The sequence below is a fragment of the Pogoniulus pusillus genome, chromosome 4, assembly GCF_015220805.1.
Source record: "Pogoniulus pusillus isolate bPogPus1 chromosome 4, bPogPus1.pri, whole genome shotgun sequence".
Classification (NCBI taxonomy): domain Eukaryota; kingdom Metazoa; phylum Chordata; class Aves; order Piciformes; family Lybiidae; genus Pogoniulus; species Pogoniulus pusillus.
Window position 1 is genome coordinate 39,763,088 of NC_087267.1, and position 21,565 is coordinate 39,784,652.

General features: G+C 45.6%; 1 protein-coding gene across 2 annotated transcripts; it reads right to left on the reverse strand.

Annotated features, from left to right (window-relative positions):
- Positions 1–1,183: 1,183 nt before the first annotated feature.
- Positions 1,184–20,100, reverse strand: MCM10 (minichromosome maintenance 10 replication initiation factor). 2 transcript variants are annotated; one of them, XM_064142633.1, is made up of 19 exons: positions 20,046–20,100; positions 18,973–19,290; positions 18,108–18,212; positions 17,534–17,668; positions 16,004–16,175; positions 15,072–15,237; positions 14,170–14,337; positions 12,698–12,814; positions 11,135–11,334; positions 10,088–10,188; positions 8,947–9,048; positions 8,718–8,835; positions 7,231–7,459; positions 6,689–6,830; positions 5,190–5,308; positions 4,204–4,317; positions 3,301–3,446; positions 3,053–3,095; positions 1,184–2,688 (listed from the first exon to the last, which is right to left on the reverse strand). In XM_064142633.1, the coding sequence occupies exons 1-19, from the start codon at positions 20,050–20,052 to the stop codon at positions 2,605–2,607; spliced, it is 2,586 nt and encodes an 861-aa protein (XP_063998703.1). In that variant the 5' UTR covers positions 20,053–20,100; the 3' UTR covers positions 1,184–2,604. The 2 variants fall into 2 exon arrangements, with proteins under 2 accessions (XP_063998703.1, XP_063998702.1); XM_064142632.1 differs by having other exon boundaries at positions 6,680–6,830.
- Positions 20,101–21,565: the final 1,465 nt, after the last annotated feature.

Here is a 21,565-nt window from a genome sequence, read left to right on the forward strand (position 1 = left end):
CCCAAGATAATTTGTGGCAACAAAGCAAGGCACTCTCAACCAACCTCAGCAGTGGCTGAGGAGAAGCAAGGTACTTACTCTATCTGAAAACCAAGCCTGATGATGTAGAAGGTTACTGAAGAGCTGGGCATCTCCCTGCCCATTTTGATAGACATAGAGCATTCTGTAACCTTGCAGCTAGGTGACAATTTGGCTGGGGAAAGGGCTGATTCACTATTTGCAGTCTATTCCTCTGCACATCTTAGTAATGGCTATGAGAATGGCACTTTTCCAGTACACTTTGGCACTTGATTCACCAGCCATGCTAACAGCAGCAGTGGATTAATTAATCCAGTTTAATGATTTATACCAACTGGTAGGGTTAGAGCAGACTTGCAGCCCTGGACCTGCTGGCTGCTGCCTTGCTAATGCAGCCTGGCATGCAGTTGGGCTTCTTTGTTGTAAGTCTGTAGTCATTCCATCATGTTCCCCAAACTGGGACAGCTTCAGCAGCAGTGCAGATACAGCTGAGCTTGTCAGGCCACACTTGAGCTGCCTCTTTTGTGGGTCTCTGCTTCTCCCAGGTGTTAGTGGGAATGTATTATTATGGACAGACACCCCACAGGCTGCTATGGCCCAGTGCTGGGGCTGTGTGCTCACATCAAACATTGGCCCAGCAGGCAGGCAGCTCCCCTCCTGCCTGCTTCTGCTGGGCTGCAGCCATCTCTGGCACAAACCCAGTATCTCCAAATATAGACCAAGGCATGTAAAAACCATTACATCAGTCTTCCCCACTCCTGCTTTACTGCTGGGCTTTAAGCAAAGCCTTAGCTTCCAGATCCTGTTTTTGCACACAAGGATGCTCTGGGCATTGCCTTCATGCCTTGGCTCCTCAGGAGGCACATGCAGCTCTGGATGCTGGGTGGAGATAAAGCACTGCCTCATCTTTGACTTCTGATTTCTCCAGAAATCTCTTTTGATTTGGCCCAAGACAATGGGAAAAAGCCTGAAGCTTTCAACATGCTGGCTGAAAGGTGATAGCAATATGGAATTTCATCCTGGTTTTGTGGATTCCAGGTGAGAAACTCCTATTGGTCTGAGCAAGGAAGCAGCATGGCAGCAGGAAGTGTAGATCCCAAACCACATCACTTTGGTGACTTACCACTGAGCTTATCACCCTCTTTCTCAGAGACATGACACCATACAAACTCATGGAGTATTTATTCTGATATGAAAGATCTACATGAGACATGGCCAAGCAATGCCTCAGTTACAGATTGAGTCATCTACCGAGTGACAGCCAACCCCTCAAATGGTATCCACACGAGACTGAAATGAAGGCATCCTCCAGAGCAAAGCTGCCCAGCAAAAGCACCTGTAGATGAGGGCTGCAAATACTGAGGTAAATCTGTCCCCTTGCTTCAAATGAAGTAACATTTGTCTTCCAGCCCCTGTGCAAGCAAACAAAGGAGGTACCAACAAGGCCACCAGGACTTGTGAGAGCATTACTTGGTGACAGTTTCACCAAATCACTGAGGTAGTTGTGGGTTTAGGCACGTGAAACTACACTGTGATCTCACAGGGCATGAGCAGAAGGATCAGGTCCAAGGAGCGCTGTCCAAATGCCACAGCCATCCTACACTGATGTGCTCTCTGGAAAAACACCTGAATGAAGACAGCCCTTCGCAGGAGGTGCCCCTTCTAGACCTTGTCTGGAGACCACTGCTGTCCACCAGGCAGCAGTGCCAGCAACCAAGGTCGACATGGTGATGGCTGGGAAAAAAAGAAATCAGGAAAATTTAAAATGTCAGAAAAAGGGTAAAATGCATTAAACACAACTGCTCAGCTCTTCAGAACTGCTTGCTGAATGGTGCTGGGCTTGTTAAAATGCTTTTCCAAGTGGGAGCTGTGAAGGTGCTGTAGTGTAGGTGGTGCTGGGAACCCAGGATGCGCTAGGTGATAGCCAAAGGGCTTTCAAAAGAGCTCCAGCTACTCAGCAGTGCCAACACTGCTGGCTTGCAACACCAAAGCCACTGAGGTTTTCAACACCTAAGCCACAGAGACAACCCAAGAACTGTTTAACGTCTGCTCTTAAGGGTTCAAAGGGAGTCATTTTGGAGCCAAGAGACTGCTCTGTGGCTACAACCTTCTTACATCCCTTTTCAGCCAAAGCTGAGAAATCATGACAGGCTGGCATTACAGACTGTAGTATTAACTTCACAAGTGCTTAGGGAGTCTACAGTTCTCGCAGTCCATGATTTAACGCTTCATATTTTGGTGGATCACCATACACCAGCCATTTAACACAAATGGTGGGAGCCCACGGGATTTCTTGGGACAAATTCCACTCTAGCTGTCTCTTTGCTGGATTAAAACCTTGTAAACAAATTGTCAGCAAGATGGAACAGGCACCAGTGTGCATTTCCCACGCAGCGCTATTCAGTCAGTTTGCAAAAGATGAAAGCTGAAGATCTGTGCAGTGGCATCGTGAGTGTCCCTCTCATCAGGAATTGGGGCTCCTGCTCATTCCTAAAACTAGAATCCTCTTGCATTCCAGTGCAGAAGCATGTGTTTCAGGCACAAAAATCCAGCCTTATGCTGTGAGGGGGATAAAAGTACTTCAGGTCACTTCATGCTATTGAGAAATTTTGGTTGTTCCTCTCCTCTTGGTAGAAGTGTTTCTCCACCAATCTTCGGGCCTTTTTTCTCCTAGAGACAAGAACCATGGATAAAAAAATACTTAAGCATGTGGTAAGGCATCTCCCAAACATTCTTTGACAGAAGTTGTGGTAGGGCTAAATTATCTGATTAAATATATATGGGCACTCTAGGAACCTTGGATTCATGCAATGTTGGTCAAAAGTCACCTCCCCATAGTTAAACAAAGCAAAGCTTCAAGAGCAGAAAGCAAGATAAAGTCCCTTAAAGCACAGTTTGCAGACACCTGACAACATGCAGAGCAGCTTGGTTTTGTTGGGAGTTCACAAGGGCATTGCAGCAAAGCATGGGACAGAAGTATCCAGGGAAGAAGCCAGAGTGCTGAGCTGTGCAGGAGCTGCTGGTTCACACTCACCTTTAGCATCCCATCTCGCTCCCACTTGAAGAGGCCACAGGTTCTGAAAGACAGATAAAGGTGGCAGGTAAGGACCACTGTAAGTGTTTGCTGCACAAGATGAACACATCCAAAACAAGGCCCACACCTCTCCCACGCTGCTTAGCTTAAGTGCTAACACTCCTCTTTCAGAGCATGGTTATGACACATCACCTGTGAATGGACAGTACAGAAGCCGCTGACACTCTTTATTGAAGCTCATCTCTTACCTGCAGGGCTTTTTTGGGAGCCTGTCAAGGGAAATGGCTCTATTTCCACAAGGACACTTGAAAAATCGCTTGATGGCTTCATGCCAGTGGTAGTCATGGTTATCCTGCACACAGGTCTCCAGAGGCTTGAAATAGGTGTAATTACACTGTCAGGGAGGAAGGGGATAGAGCATGTGAGACCTGTTCTGTGAGTTGGTGACAGCTGAATGTTCAGAGAAAAGCACCTCTGCCTTCTCCCCTCCTGAGTAGCCCAGCAGACTGAGATCATCATCCCTGGGTTTGTCACTGCTTCTTCAAATGTCATCCCCCCTTCTCTGCCACCAACCTGTGGCCCTGCTCCCAGCAACTCAGAGGGCACACAGTGGCCCGATGTGTGGCCCCAAAACAGATAGGAAAGGTAATGAGGAAAGGTCCAGCAGGGGCTGAAAATCCAGGAATAGGATTTTCTTCCCTTCCTCCCGGCATCTGAAATAGTGACAAAGTTCCATTGCTCTTCCTGATGGCAAAGTCCCTGAAAATGCAGATAGAGGAATCCCACCTGGTATTATTGTTTTCAAGGCACTTTGCCTATTTCAAGAATCCTGATACAAAGCACTTTAGGGAAGAAAACAGTAAGTCTTTTCGGGACACCAGCACCCAAGGGACTCATTGGCATAAACATCAAGCTGAGATGTTCAGCACAGCACCAAATGGGCCTTGCCAGTGCCTTCAAGCCTTACTAGCTCAGTACTTGGGCTGCTCTCAGCAGCAGTCATAAAGAGCAAAACTGCCTGTGTCTGCATTTGATCCCTGCACTGGACTACGGCCAAGAGTGGCAGATGGGAATCTGCAGGATGGTCCAGCATCATTTTGTACATCCAATGTTCCACTGCCCTGCTGCCACCCTGGCTCTGCGGCGCTCACCGTTTTACACGTCACAACTCGACACTTCACTTCCTTAATGCTCCTCATCTTCTCCTCCAGTTCTTCCTTTTTCACCAGGGGCTGAAAGTATTGCTCCTGCAGTTCAGCTTCAGCCTGTGGGAGCCCACAAAAAGGGTTGTGGGGAGACAAAGACAGGAGAATCCACGTCATAAATGTCCTTAGGGCAAATGACTACTGAGCCTGCAGGCTGGGAGCCAGAGAAACACTGAATAACCTCTTGCTGGAAAAACCCCATGTAGTGTACGTCCTGCAGTTCACCAACACTGAAATGGACCACCCTTGAGGTGTACAAGTGGGGGGCTTAACAGCAGCTTGGACAGTGCTGAAAAAAGCTCACACCAGCAGGGAGAGTGCAGGGAGAGGTCAGGTAGGTAGATGTCATGACTGGAATTGGTTCTTAGGCAAAATACTATGCCTCAGAAGAGCTTAAGACAACTCGAACTTCATGACAATACGTGCCCTGGACAAGAGAGTGCTGTAGGTGCTGTATCTCTGGCAACATGCTCAGCAAAGGTCCCCATAGGATAAAAACAACCTCCTAGCTCTCTAGGGCAACTGCTGGCACCTCACAGACTCCACAACCTACATGAGTCCTAGATAAATGTGGCAGCTGTCTTTATGTGGTCAAGGTGTTAAAAAATGAGAGTCAAAATAGGAATGTGGCTAATTTGCTTCTAAGACAGAAAGATTTCTTTGCTAATTCACTAACGAAGACATTTCACTGATTCATCCTAACACAGGAAAAAGTAAATAAAATGATGGCACTTTGACCTTATCATTGCTATGGCAATAGTGCTGACTTGCAAGCACTCTGCCCTCTGTGCTCAGAGAACCCTGACCTTACTCATCAGCACAATTTGGTGCCTGTGATACATTCTGGTGCCTGTTTCTTGCTGAAATCGTCACGAGGACTCCAGACAGCTCCTAGTTCTGAGCCCTCAGCCATGGCTGGATTGAGGCCATACCTCTTTGAGGACATCTGTGTGCTTGGACTTGGCATTCAGGATTTTCTGGAACTCTTCTGACTCCAGATAGGCCAGCTGCTCACGCCGTTTCTTTTGGGCAGGCTCCAGTTCCTCCAGATCTAGGGAGACAAAAAGCTCAGTCCTACAGAGAGCAAGTTCAAAACAAGGTTGTGATCTCTAAGTGTGATCACTGCAGGAGATTTTGAAAGCCTTGGGTTACCGAGACAGCTGTTCAGGTCAAACAGCAGCCTTTCATAGTTCAGAAGAATGTGAAGCCAAGTTCAAGTACAGCTTCAGAAAAAAAAAAAAGAGCTTATTTATTTATTTTAACAACAACAAACAGTGCATCTTCTTTCAAACAGTGCATCTTCTTTCAAATGATGCCTAGGGAAGCGAATTTTGTTGCCTTCCTGACTGATGGAGAAGCTTTAAAAGGAACAAAGCAATTCATCCAAGACCACACAGTAAATTACTGCTGCCCCAAACTAACAGATCTGGGCTTAAAATCTGCTGTTTGCCTGCTAACTTTCCCTAATAACTTTCCAAATTGGGACCATGTTCTGAAACAGAAGAAACCAACAAACAAAAACCCAACAAGCCCCAAATACACAAAAAAAACCCCAAAAAATTGTTTCTGAACAATTATTTCATCTGGTCGGGGAAGTCCAAGTGACACAAATCTCTGTCAAAAATAAAGGCAAAAGAAAAAAGGAAGTTTCTGGTAAGCAGTTCAAACAATGGTGCCTACACCAGGAGGTAATACATTCAATCAGATCTTCAATTTCCCCTCCTGTTTTACAGTACTCTTACAAAAAAATACTTATTAAACTGATAGATCAACTCACTACTGATGCACTCATCCAAGAGAGTAAGCTGCAAACTGTATCAGATCATTCAATCCACCACCAGTATCCAATGGCTTGGATTTGAATCAAAAACACTAGGACCTGGAAAATGCTTTGTGCTTTTAGTTTATTCCTTTCTTAACTTGCAAAACTCATAAAAAAACATGCAAAATTGAGTCGCTGTCCCTGGGGCTGTTCAAGGCAGGATTGGACGTGGCACTTGGTGCCATGGTGTAGCCTTGAGCTCTGTGGTAAAGGGTTGGACTTGATGATCTGTGAGGTCTCTTCCAACCTTGGTGATACTGTGATACTGTAAATTACCAGCAAAAAAGCTCAAATTCCCACAAAGAATTCTGATACTTTCCTAGGTGGGACTGTTTCTTGGTTTCACCAGGTATGCATTGCAAATGCTCAAGTGCCAGAAGGAAGGGAACAGAGATTTGAACAGAGACATCAAAGATCAGATCTCACACTCTCTCCACAGGTTTAGGGATTGTTTCCCCTTTGCAACAAACTCTTTAAGCTCTAAACATACCTAGTTTGGCCTCTCTTTGGCACAGCCATTAAGGCCTTAACCCAGTAAGCAGTGCTGCTCCTGCAGGACATGAGCTTGTTTTTGCTGTTCTAGAAGGTCACGTTACATACCATTCTCACCTTGCAGATGAACAACGTTTTTCTCAACTCTTTCAACAATTCCTGTGACCTCATCAGCATTGGCTCTTTTCCTCTTCACACTGTTTGGGTCAGTTTTAGCAAGAATCTGGCCTTTTGCTCGTAGTCGGTGTATGGCAGCCAGCTAGAAACCAGGACAGAGCAGTCAGTGTTGGTTACCAGTCTGTCTCCCATGTTCTTACTTCCAGAAGCAGCAAAGGAAGTCTGTCAAATGGAGGACACAAGTTCCATGGGTCTGAGCACAGAGCTGGCCAATGTGAGGCTGAGCAAAGCTGCAGTCTCATGTTACACACAGAGGCACTGGAGCAATTCTGGAGGCTAACTACATGCAAGATAACATAGACCTTGGTGCTAACATCTATCCGTAACTGCAAGTTCCTTGTGTGCTGTGAAGTCCAGTCTGACCCCACAATCAGAAACTTGGCTAACATGAGGACTAAGCTGGTGTATCAGGCTCCTCTAACACCACAGACCACGTTTCTCATAACATCCCTTCTGTAATACAAGGTTCAACGAGCTGTTACCTTTTTGGCTTCTGCCGAGCTGTCTAGCTTTGGTGTTGGAGGTGGAGACCTGTCAAAGAAGAGGATATCTTCTCCTTCTGAGAAGCCTGTGCCTAGTCTGGGCCTCTGAGGAGTTGACATTTTTGCAGCTTTAGGAAACTCTGCCCCAGGCATTGGGGAATGGACCGAGGACTGTCTGGAGGAGGATGGCAAAGCAGGGCTGCTGGCTTTACTTGTGCTCTGGAGAAACCTTGCAAGACAATAACAACTCATTGTTAAAGAGAGAGAAAGGTTTAAAAACCAGGTAAGAGTGGAAGGGATGCAGACTGATCTTTCAGTAATTGTCCTTTGACTGCTAAAAAATCATGCATTAATTCAGGCCTTCGGGAGAGAAAAACAAGACGAAGGAATTCACTCAGTTGCTGAAACCAAGAGTGACTTGAAGAAGTCACTAGAATGACTGAATGATTAACTGCTTTCTAAACAACAACCACCCAGAGATCAAGTGCAGCTGGGAGGTGTGAGCCAAAAGCACAGAAATGGGCTTCTTTGCAGAATGGGTAGATAAGCAGTGGGACTCCTTGTCACAGGAGGCACATAAATGCATAGCTTTACATAGGCCCTGGTGAAGAGGTTAGACAGGTTTATGGGGAAAATAATGTTAAATCTTCAGAGATATTGTGACAGATATCATGTTTAGCTTGTAAAGTCTCTGAAATACATCATGTTGTAAAACATCAGGTTGTTTAGCCTCGAGGAGGCTCAGGGCAGACCTCATTGCTGTCTACAGCTACCTGAAGGGAGGTTGTAGCCAGGTGGGGGTTGGTCTCTTCTGCCAGGCAGCCAGCAACAGAACAAGGGGACACAGTCTCAAGTTGTGTTGGGAGAAGTATAGGCTGGATGTTAGGAGGAAGTTCTTGACAGAGAGAGTGATTGGCATTGGAATGGGCTGCCCAGGGAGGTGTTCAAGAAAAGACTGGATGAGGCACTTAGTGCCATGGTCTAGTTGACTGGCTAGGGCTGGGTGCTAGGTTGGACTGGATGATCTTGGAGGTCTCTTCCAACCTGGTTGATTCTGTGATTCCATGTTGTAGGCTGGGAAGAGTATTTTAATGAAATACTATCATGATTGTTTTTAGCCTTATTAGCCTCCTTCATATTTTGTTTTGGCTTTTGTTGAGCCTTTTGGGGCTACATCAATCTCAGCCTTACCCAGGGTGGCTCTTCTGAGGTTGTTCTTAGATTTGTTAACAAGATATGTGCAGAACTCTAGGCAAATCTTAAGCAACAGAACACCCTTGCAGGCCACCAGTGAAGAGAACTGGAACCCCTAACTCCAGTTTCCTATTCTCATCAGCTTCTTCCCATCATGCTCTCCAGTTGCTGGGCACCATGCTGAAACACTTGGTTCTGCACTGAGTGCTGGGGCATTTCTATTTAAATGAAGTTTTTGTTAAACCAGCAAAACACCTCGCAGAACCCCTCCTGTCCATGTCAGTATCTATTACCTCCTCTGAATCTCTTCAGATCGCTTTTTTCTGGCCTCCAGCAATTTCTGTTTCTGTTGCTTAAGCAGTGCTGAAGCTGAGATAGATTGGAAACTGGCCTCTTGTTTCTTCTCAGCATCTGGGAAAAGCAAACAACAAACCAAACCAAAATGAAGAGCCACCGGTGTTTGCTCAGAAGGAAGTTGAGTGTTTTCAGGAGTGGTTTTTCCTTCATGCAACATGACAATACCTGCTTTGGTCCAGTGTTTGCAGAGGTTTCGTGCTCCGAAAGTTGGCTGTGCCAACAGTTCCTTGAATTCCTCAGAACATTGCATGGGTCTTTTTGCTGCACCTGGAGCATAAGAGGCATAAATACAAAAGTTCTGGAGTCAGGAAGGGAAGCAGGTCTAGCTTTAGAGATGGAGGAGAGTGGTCCAAGTTGGAAAACCCCCCTAAGGGTCACCTGTGTGAGCATCTTCTCAAAGCAAAGCCAACTTCCATGTTATATTTGGTTGCCCAAGGCCTCGTCCTCAGAAATCATCACAGAGACATTTCTGCCCTGTCATCAGTTTAATCAGTCAGTCACTTCCCTGTCAACCTTAGCTGTCTGTGATGCTCTTATCATTCCTGTTTTCAGAATGCTTGGAAGCCCTGAAGCCAGCACATCTTATCCCTGGAGGGTTAAGAGCAGCTAAAAGCTAGAGACAGGACACACACTGTCTTGTCTGAAATGGAGGCAACTGAGGAAACTGAAGGATGTGAATAAGACCTCTAAGTGGCACCTAGGACACACAGTTTGAATATTGTCACCTGCTCTCCACTGAGCACAAAGAGGGCATAATATTAGGTGCTTTACAGAAACAAAATGGAGGCAAAGAAGATTGGTGACATCACAACAGCTATGGGCTTTGAAGGTCACAAATAAAAGCACTAAAAACAGGCTAGGTACTTAGGAGGGTCCCCTGCATTGCAGATCTGGCTCAGATTTACACTTAGTATTCCTTTGATGCTTTCAAGATTGGCACAAGTCATTTATTTTAATCAAATAAAATAAATTCTCTGGTTCAAAGTTCTTAAAACTTCCAATTCCCATTAATCTGGCAAAGATCTTCTGTCACTGTCCAAAGACAGAATAGGAGACTTAATTCAGGGGCACTGATGAAAAAAAGATGCGGGGGGGGCTACACAGTTGCTTAGTTACATTTGCCTTGCAGCTACACTCTCAAGAGGGAAGAGGAGTTTTGATCAATTGAGAAAGCAGCCTGCAAACAGCTGTCCTGTAGCAAACCAATCACCAGACTCATTCAGTGGGTAGCAGGGTCCTGAGACACATTCACACATTAAGCTGGAAGTATCTGGAAGGTGAAGACATGACATGGGTAATTAGGTACCAATTTTCTGCTTGGTTTCCTGGACAATTGCATCAACTCCTCTCACAACCAGGTTGGAAAGCGTGGTTTGAACCTTCCTTTTTGGCACTGCAGCTGCTGCACTAGAAAGAGGAAACAAAACCAGAACATCAACTTTCCCATGCTTAGAGCAAGGACAAGAACCTCAAATGCTAGTTCCATGCTTCAGCAGAACTCTAGCCACACTAAAAGGTGTCTTTGGGAAGGATATGTATCAACCCCCAAATTCTAGCACAATGTTTAGGATCTCCTATTTTTCCCTGGGCTGAGATATGTACTTCTGATGCATTGAGAGAAAATGAAATGTAGGTAATGGCTAAGCTTTGCTCAGTTAGTTCCAGGGATGAAAGGAGGCTGGAATAGCTTCCTTACTGTGGACTAATGTTGGATATCAAAGGGCAGTGGTAAGGGGTTGAAAGCTGTGTGCAAGCACAAGGCTTGATCCAGCTGTGACTCAGGTCTTTCCACAGCTGTCTGAAGGGGAATTTGTATGAATGACCTGGCCCCTCCATGCTAGTTATGAGATCCGTATTTATCTATTGATCTTGATCACTTAAGACACAGGGTGCGCTACTGTCTGCTCACTAACACAGTGGTACTGCATTCGTTCAGCTGAGAAGGAGCAGAGAAAATACAGAACACACTCAGTCTGGGCTTAAAGGCAATAAGCCCTAATGAAACAGGGCAAGGGAATGCTCATCTGGGTGGCTCCAACACTCAAGATCTCACTAGAAAGTTAATTTCATCTACTGAAACACAAAGCTGCTTGTCTTCACAACACAGTGTTAATTTAGAGTTAAAATCACCTCATATCTTAGTGCTGTTAAGATTTTCCTATCAAAGAGCAGTTCTGTTACCCCAAGAGGCCAGGAGGATTACACCCAATATGGGGCATTTTTGACTCTCAGGTTAATGTGGTTAGGTTAAAGGGATCTCAGACATAGACCCCTTGAGAGACTGCTTCAGGCTAACTCATAAATGGGGGGGGAATTCTGTTCAAAAGCAAGGGCAATAAGTGGTTTATCTTACACTGAGGCTGCATATGCTGCTGAAGAGACACCTCCATAGTAAAACCCATCCTGACACAGCCTCTCCTTCAAGCTGGGATTCTTCCGACCAGCTTTTCTGGGAATGCGGCCGCCAGAGAAAGTGGACTGCAGGTCTGCACGCTTTGAGCTGATCCTCTTGTACTGGGACTGTATGTGATACTGACAGTATTCACAGTCTTTCTGCAAGGGCAGGGAAGAAGCTTGATGCAGAACACTGGCAATGACAATTTACTTCATTCCTCTCACTCACATGCATCATCCTTCTATGGCTAAACTGAAGTGACACCTCTGTTGTGTTACTCCAGCACTGGAGCAGCTTGGCAAACACATGCCCACAGTCCAGCAACAAAAAACAAAACTGAAATTGCCCACAATAATCACCAGAGAGGGGAGAAACCTGTGCATCAAAGAGTTTTAAGGCTATTTCTTGGCTCAAGTCAACTCATGGCCCAGGACCTCTTACCCAGATGCTGTACTCTTGGCACTGAACTGTATGCAGTTTTCTTACTAGTATGAACAGAGAGGAAAACTAATACCAGAGCAAGATATTTTATGGACTCATTTCAAATTAATCCACCAATTTTCAGTGCCATTCTGAGGAAGTTTACAACCAGTGGTAGTGACCCTGCCAGTCAAGAGAGAGCAGAGCCATGAACATTCATCAAGGACTATTTAACTTTTTACCAAAGAAAATATTCATTCTCACTGACATTCATCTGCCTCAGATTTCTATAACTGCAATTATCCCACAAATTTTTGTCACTAATTAGACAGCCAGTTCCTTCATGAGGTTCTTCTGCCAGACAGTCTCCATCTATGGTTTGTTCCAGGTGGCACTGGCACATCTCACTGGTCATAGGAGTCTTGTATGCAGCCACCTCCTGAAGTGGGTCTGTGATGCAGCCTTGTTTTTTCAGAAGTAGCTTTGGTACTTCTCTTCTTCCCACTCCATACACTGAGTTCCTCCCCAGTTCTTCATTCCTTTATTTTCTCTCCTCCTCTAAGAGCTCTACTACTAACTATAACCCTTCTGACTTAGACACAGTTCCTTTCAGGTATCATAACATCATCAGTCATGAAGTGATATAGTCAAGTTCTTTAAACTAATACAGGTCAGTACTGTCCCCATAAAAAGAGAGCTTTTTCACCTCATGTGCAGCACCCCACAGTCAGATATAAGTATTCTGGCAGCCTGCAGTAATGCTGGGCAAGGGAACCCATAGGGTTGAAACCATCCATGGAAGCCACAACTATTCTGAAGAAAACCCTCTTAGTGTTTTACTTTGGATCACTTCTCCAGTGCAATGCAGCACAAAGTAGGGTGTATAGACAGTGAGGGTCAAGACCATCTCTTGTTGCTGTACCAGCTTTGCAATCAGGAAACTACAGCTGCTGCTACATCAGAGGCAGCTCCTCTGGGTTTCGTTTCCATCCACTTTGGTCAGTTACAAGTCAAGATGCAAAACCAGGTCAAATAGTTGCAGCATCACAAGAAGATCAGCAGCCAGGTTTTTACCAAGAGCTTAACTACAGAGATACAGACCAGGTTCACGATCTGTGCACAAGGATCTCCATTCTTCTTCCTGGCTTTGCAAGTGCCCATATCCAGAGCTTCACCCATGAGGAGGATCTTCTGGGGATGGTCAACAGACAGACACACCTAGAAAGAAAGCAGAACATGCTCTGAGGAGGACTGGATGGGTGTCTCTCTTGATGTCTCTGGTTTGGCACCTCTGGTTTTAACAGTGCAGTTTTAAAAGGCAGGTTTAGTTAAGAAAGTCACACATCCTGTTTGGATTGAGAAAAGATTCAGTTAAAAGGAACAAAAAATAAAAAAGAAAGAGAGAGAAAGTCTTTCTCACAAACAGATGAAAGATGTTTGACCTGTGTGCTCAGAGCCTCAGGAAACCGAGGACCAGCAAAGGCAGATATAAATGATGGTCCAGCACAACTGCTTGGCTTTGATGCCATCATGGCAATCACACTGAGCGGTGGATGGGAAGAGAAGACAGACTGGAGCTCTGTCCCTCTTCATATGTCTAGGTCTGATCAAAACAGACTCCAGTGCAAGAAGAGCATCTACCTCAGCCAGAGATACTGAGAGTGGTGTCTGTAAGTAAGAACCACTGCAAAGTCAGTTCTGATGTTGTTCTAAGCATGTACATTATAGCCAAGAAGGACCATTCTTAACAGTGAAATCCATCCCTTACATGAAATCTGGAATGACTTTCTACTGTTTATTCATGTTAATTTAAGCAATTATGTAGCTTAATAGACAATTAATGAGGTTCTTAGTTTTTCCATTTGGAGAACTTAAAATGCCAAACACTACATCACCAGCAACTAGACTGAAATTCCCCTTGTCAGTAAAAATGCTTTCAATTCCAGAGCAATTAAAAAGATATTTAAAAAATTAGTCAATTAGCAAAATGAAGCCACCTTAAATGTTTTGATACATACAGAAAAGTATTCAGCATGTTTGTACTTATAAGTAATTGGTAAAACAAGTGAACTACTATGTATCAACTTAATACATAGAATACATCATTTGTTTAACAAATCAAATACTGCTTCTCAGTCATGGGTTTGGAACCAGGGAACATTTTGCAGTCATATCTGAGGCTTAAATTAGAAGACAGAAGTGAGCTTCCCCACCTTATTCAGTTTTGAGACACCTCTAGGCTGAAATAGGCATTGCTTTGAAGTAGCTAAACAAACTGAACAGAAAACACACTCCCTACATCTGTGGTGGAGCCAACTGCTACCAAAAGCAGGTTAAACACTTGAACAAAATCTAGTTTTAGATACTTAATAGGACTTCTTGAGGTACAGTCTTCTAGAAGGCCAGGAGCACAGACATACCATGCAAATATCTGAATGCAGTTCAGAGTTTTAGTCAGACTGCTGTAATTCCAGCCTTAATGTCTGTTCTGAAGCCAATTCTCAAGCAAATATGAGAAAGTTCAGCTCTGGGTTTTTATCTACAGCTGTTGGGCAAAGGAAAAATCGTCTCACCTCATCTGATCCTTCTTTAGGTTTCATAGGGTTAGCATTGAGCAGCCCGATGACAGTGCCTTGGTCTGTCTTCCAGTGCTCTTTGTGGACCTCTCCAAACAAGAAGAGTGAGACATACTGACTGAGATCCCGTAGGTCATTCAGTCGCCAGATGCTGAAGGTTCTGCCCTGGAACAGATGTTGCCTTTTTTCAGTTCTCAGTGCAAGGACACTGACTGCATCCCTTCTTGCTGCTGATTTAAGAGAATTGTCCTGATTTTCCTGCCCTCAGGGCTCTAATTCAGAAAAGCAGTTTGTAACCACAGCAGAGGTTAGATACAGTATCTCCAGCCTAACCAGAAAGCCAGGTCTAAGGTTCTTACAGGTCAAAATAGCACAATAATACTGCTACTACCAATCTTAATGATAGTAAAGCTGCCCAGCAGCCTTGCTTGCTGAATGAAGAGGATTTTACCTTACTGATTACACAAAACCAAGGCATATCCAGAGCTCTGCTTCATCAAAAACAGGTCAGAATGACCTCTAGGGAAATGATGGAAGCAGAAAGTGTTAGTGCATTTAAAGTCTAGGAGACTGTCCATAACAACTGAGAGTCACAGCCTTTTTTTTTCACTCTGGCATTTAACATCTAGGAGTGGACGACCAGACTAAAGAGATTTATGCTATGGTCACATTAGCCAGTGATACTGCCTGGGACAGTTGCACCAGATAAGATAAGGACTTAGCCTGAGGACTAAAAGCAGCATCATTGCATGAAACCAGATGAGCCAAGATCTTTAATACAGCAGCTTTTCATTAACTACATGGAGTTGGCTGATTAAGTTGAAAATCTAAATAGTTTCTCAAGAAAGAAGAGCAGCATTTCATGTGCACTGAGCAAGGGATACAATGAAGTTACTTACATTGTTTGTGCTCTGAGGAGTCACCTTCTTAATTATGACTCCAAATGTTACCCAGTCTATTTCCTCCAGTTTTTCTGCAGCAAGTTTGCTTTTCAGCTGGGACAGTCGGATGAGCTTCCGGTTAGCCATTTTCCTCTCCATTTCAGCAGAAGACACCCGGGGTTTTCTAGGTCAACAGAAAGCACACAAAAGAGAACACTCAGAGACAATCAGAAGCCTCCAACATTCTCCTGAGGAGACTGTGCCTTGCTGCAAGATGCCTCTGTGCTTTAGTTCACCTTGAGGTCACTCAAAACAAAATCCCTCAGTCCAGGACGCTGTACAAATACCACACTGGGTTTTGTCCAAATAGCTGCACCACAACTTCAGCCCAAGCCTGCGGTAACTCTGTTCATTCAGGAATGACTGAATCCTACGGTCTGTGAGCAGAGTTTGGAAATCTAGCGTGGTTTCTGGTGAGGAAAGACACCGTGAGTATTCAGAGACCTCTTGTGGCCACAGCCAGTATAGAGATGGCGAGTGGCTCTGGGGGGCTTCTCAGTTTGGAGCAAAATCTGCTCAACTGGAGCACAGCTGGCTTTGCACATGCCCATTGCTTCCCTCCTCCACCAGTGAGGACATACTACGGAAAGCAGGGCTAATAAAATTACTCTTTTTTTTGTTGTTGGAAAAGAGCAAAGTTAAAAATAGAAACAGAAACATGGTACTAAGCCTAAAGTCAGTGTCACCTGTTAACTGATCAGCCAGTCACTTGCTCTGGCTTTGTGTAATACCCACTAATGACAACTGGCTATCTGACATGGCTTAATGATGTATACACAGCAAATCAAGAACCCAGTCCTCCATGCACCACAGGACATTGGACTGGTTGTGCTTTCTCTCTCATTAATGGAGGGTGATGTCCCCAGAAAGCTCAGTGCTGGGCTGCTGACCTTAATCTCAGTCCTGAGAAGGTTTCCACAGACACAGGCTGAGTTGTTGCACTGGAGGATGGAGGCACATGAGGAGTCTTCTCTCTGGTCACCTTACTGGGAGTGTTCCCTGCTGCAGGCTTGAGAGGTTGGAATGCCAGACTGAGGACTTGCTGAGGAGGAGTCTTGTTCTCTTCAGCAGGAAAAAAAATAGAATTTGATAACAGAAGAAAACTTCTAAATAAAAATAACACTAAGTGTCATCGTAGGCCTAGACAGGCCAAAATAGGCCTGTACGTATCCTGGCTTGCCCAGACTTGTTTTCCTGCTCTCCCTCTCTCTGTTTTGGAGCCAGGATAAGGTCAGAGATCGTCTGCCTCCTTTCCCCAGCACCCTGTGAAACCTGGGAAGAACCAGAAGCCTCAATAGCTGAAAAGTGTTTGGGTATGGTGTGAAGCTGTAGCTAGCCCCATGAGTTGAGAGATAATTTTTGTGAGTAAATACTTAAATCCTCTTGTAATTCACCTTTGCCTTCTGCCATAAGCAGAAAGGAGCTCCTTGAGCCCATCTAGTGAACAAGTGGCATAATTAACCACAAGCAGTGTACTGACCACCAGAACCTTCTCTGCCAGTTCAATTGATGTTTATATTTTTGCTAGTTATTTCTAGATCCTATTCCTCTGTATAATGTTTCCATGACTGTTGCAAGAGAATCTGATTATTATTTAAAATAGTAATCAAGAGGGCAAGATTCCTAAATACCTAAATTTGAAAGTACCATCTCGCAATCAGTTAATTACCCTTCCATTACACTAACTTACATCTGACCAGAGAAAGGAGTCTATATAATGCACTTAAGAAGGTGTAAGACTGTCTTATCTGTCTCAGACTAGTTTTCCAGTCAGATGGGAACTGACAGCTCCAGATCATTCATGTGTAATGCAACCAATGAGTTCTGCCTGCTGAGAAGCCTTCCAGAGCATGTTATTTTCTAGGCAAGCTAAACTACAGGATATACAGAGGCAAGCTAGAGTGCTGTCCAAGTTAACCATAGAATCAACCAGGTTGGAAGAGACCTCCAAGATCATCCAGTCCAACCTAGCACCCAAGTCATGGCCTGTCAGCACATTTTGGAAAGCTCTGCTCTACTCTGCCCCACTCCAGAGAAATAAATCAGAAGAGCTTCTAGAAGCAGAAGGGTTTTCATATCTTATTCCCCAAAATAATCATAGAATGGTTAAAGTTGGAAAGGATCTCAAAGCTCATCCAATTCCAATCCCTCCCGCCATAGGCAGACACCTCCCACTAGAACAGGTTGATCAAGGCCTCATACAACCTGACCTTGAACACCCCCAAGGAGGCTGTGGATCACAGAATGTGATAGTTACAAAAAAAACAACAACTGTATATGTAATAACCTCTCTTCTACTGTGACCAGGCTGCTACTGGTGCCCTGATTAGTGTAAACCAATCCTGGATGTGTCACACCACTGCTGTGAACTAGAAGCTTTTGGCAGTGTGCCTCAGTGAAAGGCAGGCCAAGAATGGTACCTGCTGAAGGTGCTTTTGATTTCTGGATTTCACGCTTGGCTGGCGGTAGAGGATTGCCCAGTTGAGCTGAGAAGCATGGTGACTCTTGCAGCTTCTGAACTTTTCTTTCCTTTAAGGCTGGAAAGGGAGATTTACCTGGCCAAGGGAAAAAAATAACATTTAAGAGACATCAGGATCTGGACTCAAACACCAAGAACTGCTCTAAATGAAGTAATTCTCTCAATAACAAGCTCAAGTCAATTTCCCCACATAATTCTATTACTACACTTTATGAGCTACAGCAGCAAACACTTTCATGGTGTATCAACAGCTACCAGTACAGAGGGACACTTCTTTCTCTGGAGCACTTCATTCATGAAAGCTGCCCCATATAGTATCAGTCCAAGATGCAGATATCAAAACTGTAGCTTAGTGATGTAGCCTGTAGCTGCTGGGAATAGCCTGTGTGGAAAGATACCAGATCACCATTCCACCTAGCTACTCAGCATCCACTTTAGGACTATCTGGATTCTTGCTTACAAAATGCACACTGGTAAGCCAGCAAATCACAAAACCATTTAATTTGTCTCTTTACCAGGTGTTTTTTTCTCAGGGCCTGAACTGGATTGCTGCCCAATAGCAGTCTTCTGCAACTGCTCCTGTAATGTCTTCATCTGTTCTTGCAATTTTCTCAGCTCAGCTGGGAAAGAGGGAAAAAAAGTAAAAGGATTATAATGAAGACAGCAGGAAACTATTGCAAATGGGGATTTATGAGTTCCCTGGAAATCTGGCAGGTTTTCTGCATCACAGAAACTTAGAAAGCAAAGGCTAGAGCCACAATACAGATTTACTTGATTCTGCATAGCTCAGTGAAAGGATGCTTTTCCATGCAGTCTGGAGCTAATTCTCCTCATATAAGTACTTGACCTCACTATTTCCCTTACCATATTTCATATCTCTTTCCCACTGAGCATAAGACAATTTAAATGGCTGATGATTTCACTAATTAGCATAAAGACATGCTTCCAATGTAATCAAATGTGTGGCCTGGACACAGGATGGCTCAGTGGCCAGGTCTGCTTCCTCAATGACTGGTATGGCAAAACATCCTGCTGGTAAGTTCTGAAGGGGAAGAGAGAGTTGTGCTGAAGACAGAAGCTCTTCACCAGACAAGGTACAGGTACATAGGCAACCTTCTCTATTCTGCTCAGCAGAAATAACTTAAATTATCTAGCTTACTTCAGTCCTTTTTTTTTTTTTGGGGAGGGGAATAACAGGTTTGGTGAGTTTGGCCTTTGAGCACTGAAAAATGGACTTAAGAGACTTTCACAAAGACTTTCTGTATTCTCTGTCTAGGCACCAGCCTAAATTGAGAAGCAGCAGACTCTACCTTCTGCATGCTAGCTCTCTAGGGACAAGATACATAGGATAAAACAGATAAAAGATGCTGTTACAGAAACCTTGAAGTTCTTGGTTGGTCTTCTCTTTTGCCTGACTGGGAGTTGAAGTAGGGACAGTGTCTTCTGCTTCCTCTTCTTCCAGCAGATCATCCACATCTCCAAACAGTGTAGCCAGGTTTTCCTTCCGTTCTTCAACCAAGTTGTCTTCATCACTGACCCCCTCAGTGTAGGATGCATCATCTTCTGCATCGAAGAGCTCATCATATGCATCTGGTTCTCTATCCTCACCACCTGGGGCATCTTCCTCCTGAGAATTTTCCTCCTCAGTTGCCTCACTTTCTTCCAGGAGGGAGGCCAACAGATCCAAGTCATCATCAGCTAAGGCAAAAATTAAACTCCTCATTACTTCTTTCCAGTTCAAGGAAAGTTGCCATGAGGTAAAATATGCATAGAGTACTCTAAACACAAGCTAATTACAACTAAATCAGAACAGTAAGTAGCATTCTTAAAAGATTACTCTTTGTCTAAGGAAGATAAAGCAGCTCCTTGCCATCTGGCTAATCACTCAGTTCACAGTCTAAGCTGGGTGGTCAGCAGAAAATTTGCTGGCTACTTAGTGCTAGCTGCTCTTCCTGTGCAACTGATTGTGCAACAGATGCTGTTACAAAGAAAAGCCTTGGGACCTCTAAAGGTGTACCCAGGAGCTCTGCAAAAGCTGAAGAGGAAGATGCAAGGCAAGCAAGAAAGCTATCTGCAGCTATACTAAGAAAATAGGAAACAAAAAAAGGATTAAAGGGACAAGTAATGGGGGGAACATCAAGGGAAAACAGAAAGAGATAGGAATGGGACGAAAAGCAGAACTGAATGTCAAGGCAAACCAAGAAATGTACTTAGTCTTTGCTGCTGAAGATTACAAAACCAAAGAAGGGATAGAGCAATCTCACAGAAAAGTGCCAACAGTGAAGGCAAGGGGCAACCTCAAAGACTTCCAAAGCCTCCAAGTGAGGTTACTGCAACGTAATTTCCCTTGCTAAAAAATTGACCAAGTTTTCTGAACACTTGAACTTATGAACTAGCAGATTGGTCAGAAGATGACTTTCCTACTGAACATAAAAGAGTGTTTTCCTCCTTACCGTCCATGATTTCACCGAGGTTTCTTCAAGAGACCCTCAAGGAAAAATATCCTCTGTCATGGGGAAAACAACAGTGATAGATACAGATCAACGATAAAGACATACTGTGTTCAGAATCCTAATTTGATGATTTGCAGACTACCAGCCTGAATTGTTTACAGCTGCAGATGAAGACTCCATGAAATTTAAAACCCTAATGTATATTTTCCACATCTGAAGTCTGACCTATTGGGAATTCACTGCGCATAAGGGCTTTATTCAGGAGGAAGGAGCCAACAACAGACACAGACTTTGAGAAATGCTTACGGTGTTCTTCTAATAATAACCATTTCCATCTCATCAGTCCCGTGACAGAATCATTCAGTCTTCGTGTGAAAATGGAAAGCAGTGAGGTTTCACTCTCGCACAACACAGCTCTCTGCACAGGCAGACAAACGGCCACGGTAAGACTGGATACCAAGAGATCTACTGAAGATGGATCGTTCACCAGCCCACACTCTCTGTGCTCACAGGGCTTCCTGCTGCAGACTGTGGTTTGCCCATGCACTGAACTCTGCTCTCTGGCTCCAGAACACTGACTTTCAGCAAAGAACACAGATGAGCAGGCGCGGCTTGTGACCACCGCACTGCCGCGGGCTTCCCTTGGCCCTGCCTTGCCGGTGACACTGGCCCAGCGATCCGATCCACTGGTCGCGATGGGAACCATCCTGGGGCTCACCCGCGGCCGCGGCGGGTTTGCCCAGATCCTCCCCCTGCCCCTCTCCTGACCCCCGACCCCAGGCTCGGCTGTACCGTGCCCGCCGCCTCCTTCCCGCCCACGGACCACGCCGGCTGCCTGATCCCGATCCCTACCCTCAGTGGATCCCCAGGATCCACATCCACAGAGACACCATGGGATCCTCCTTCCCCACACGGGTTCTCTCCTCGCTTGTCCACCTCCCCCTCCCGAGGGAACCCCGACCTCCCGCAGGGCTCCCCGGCGTGTACCTCCGACCCTCCCCCCCAGTCTCTGTCCTGCTCCGCCCCGGAGGCCGTTTACCCGTGCCCGCGGCGCCCCCGATCCCCGCACCGCCGCCCGACCCTGCCCGCCCCGGGCCCCGCTCACCGCCGGCCGCGCGCCGCCCGGCACCCGCCAAAATTCCGAGCGGGCCCCGCCCCCCGCGCGCATGCGCGAGCGCCGTGGCGAGCCCAGCGCCCTGCTGCTGCTGCCGGCGCCGCCGTGGCTGGGGGCGGGCGGCGGCGGGAGGTGCCGCTGTGCCCAGTGAAGTCACGGGGTGTGGCGGCGGCGCCATCGCGGAGCTCTGTGCCGTGCCACCGCCTGCCTTGTGATGCGAAGGCTGTCAGCACAGCTCTGCGATGGCTGTGGGTGAGTCCTCTTAGCTGTGAACCTGCCTGTGGCTGCTCCGAGCGGCCTCCAGGGACAGCTACAGCAGGCACCACAGCCCTCTGAGTTACCTAAATTACCTCAGCACTTGCGTTAACCCAGCACATTAAGGTAGTGCTGCCCTGTCCTGTGCAGC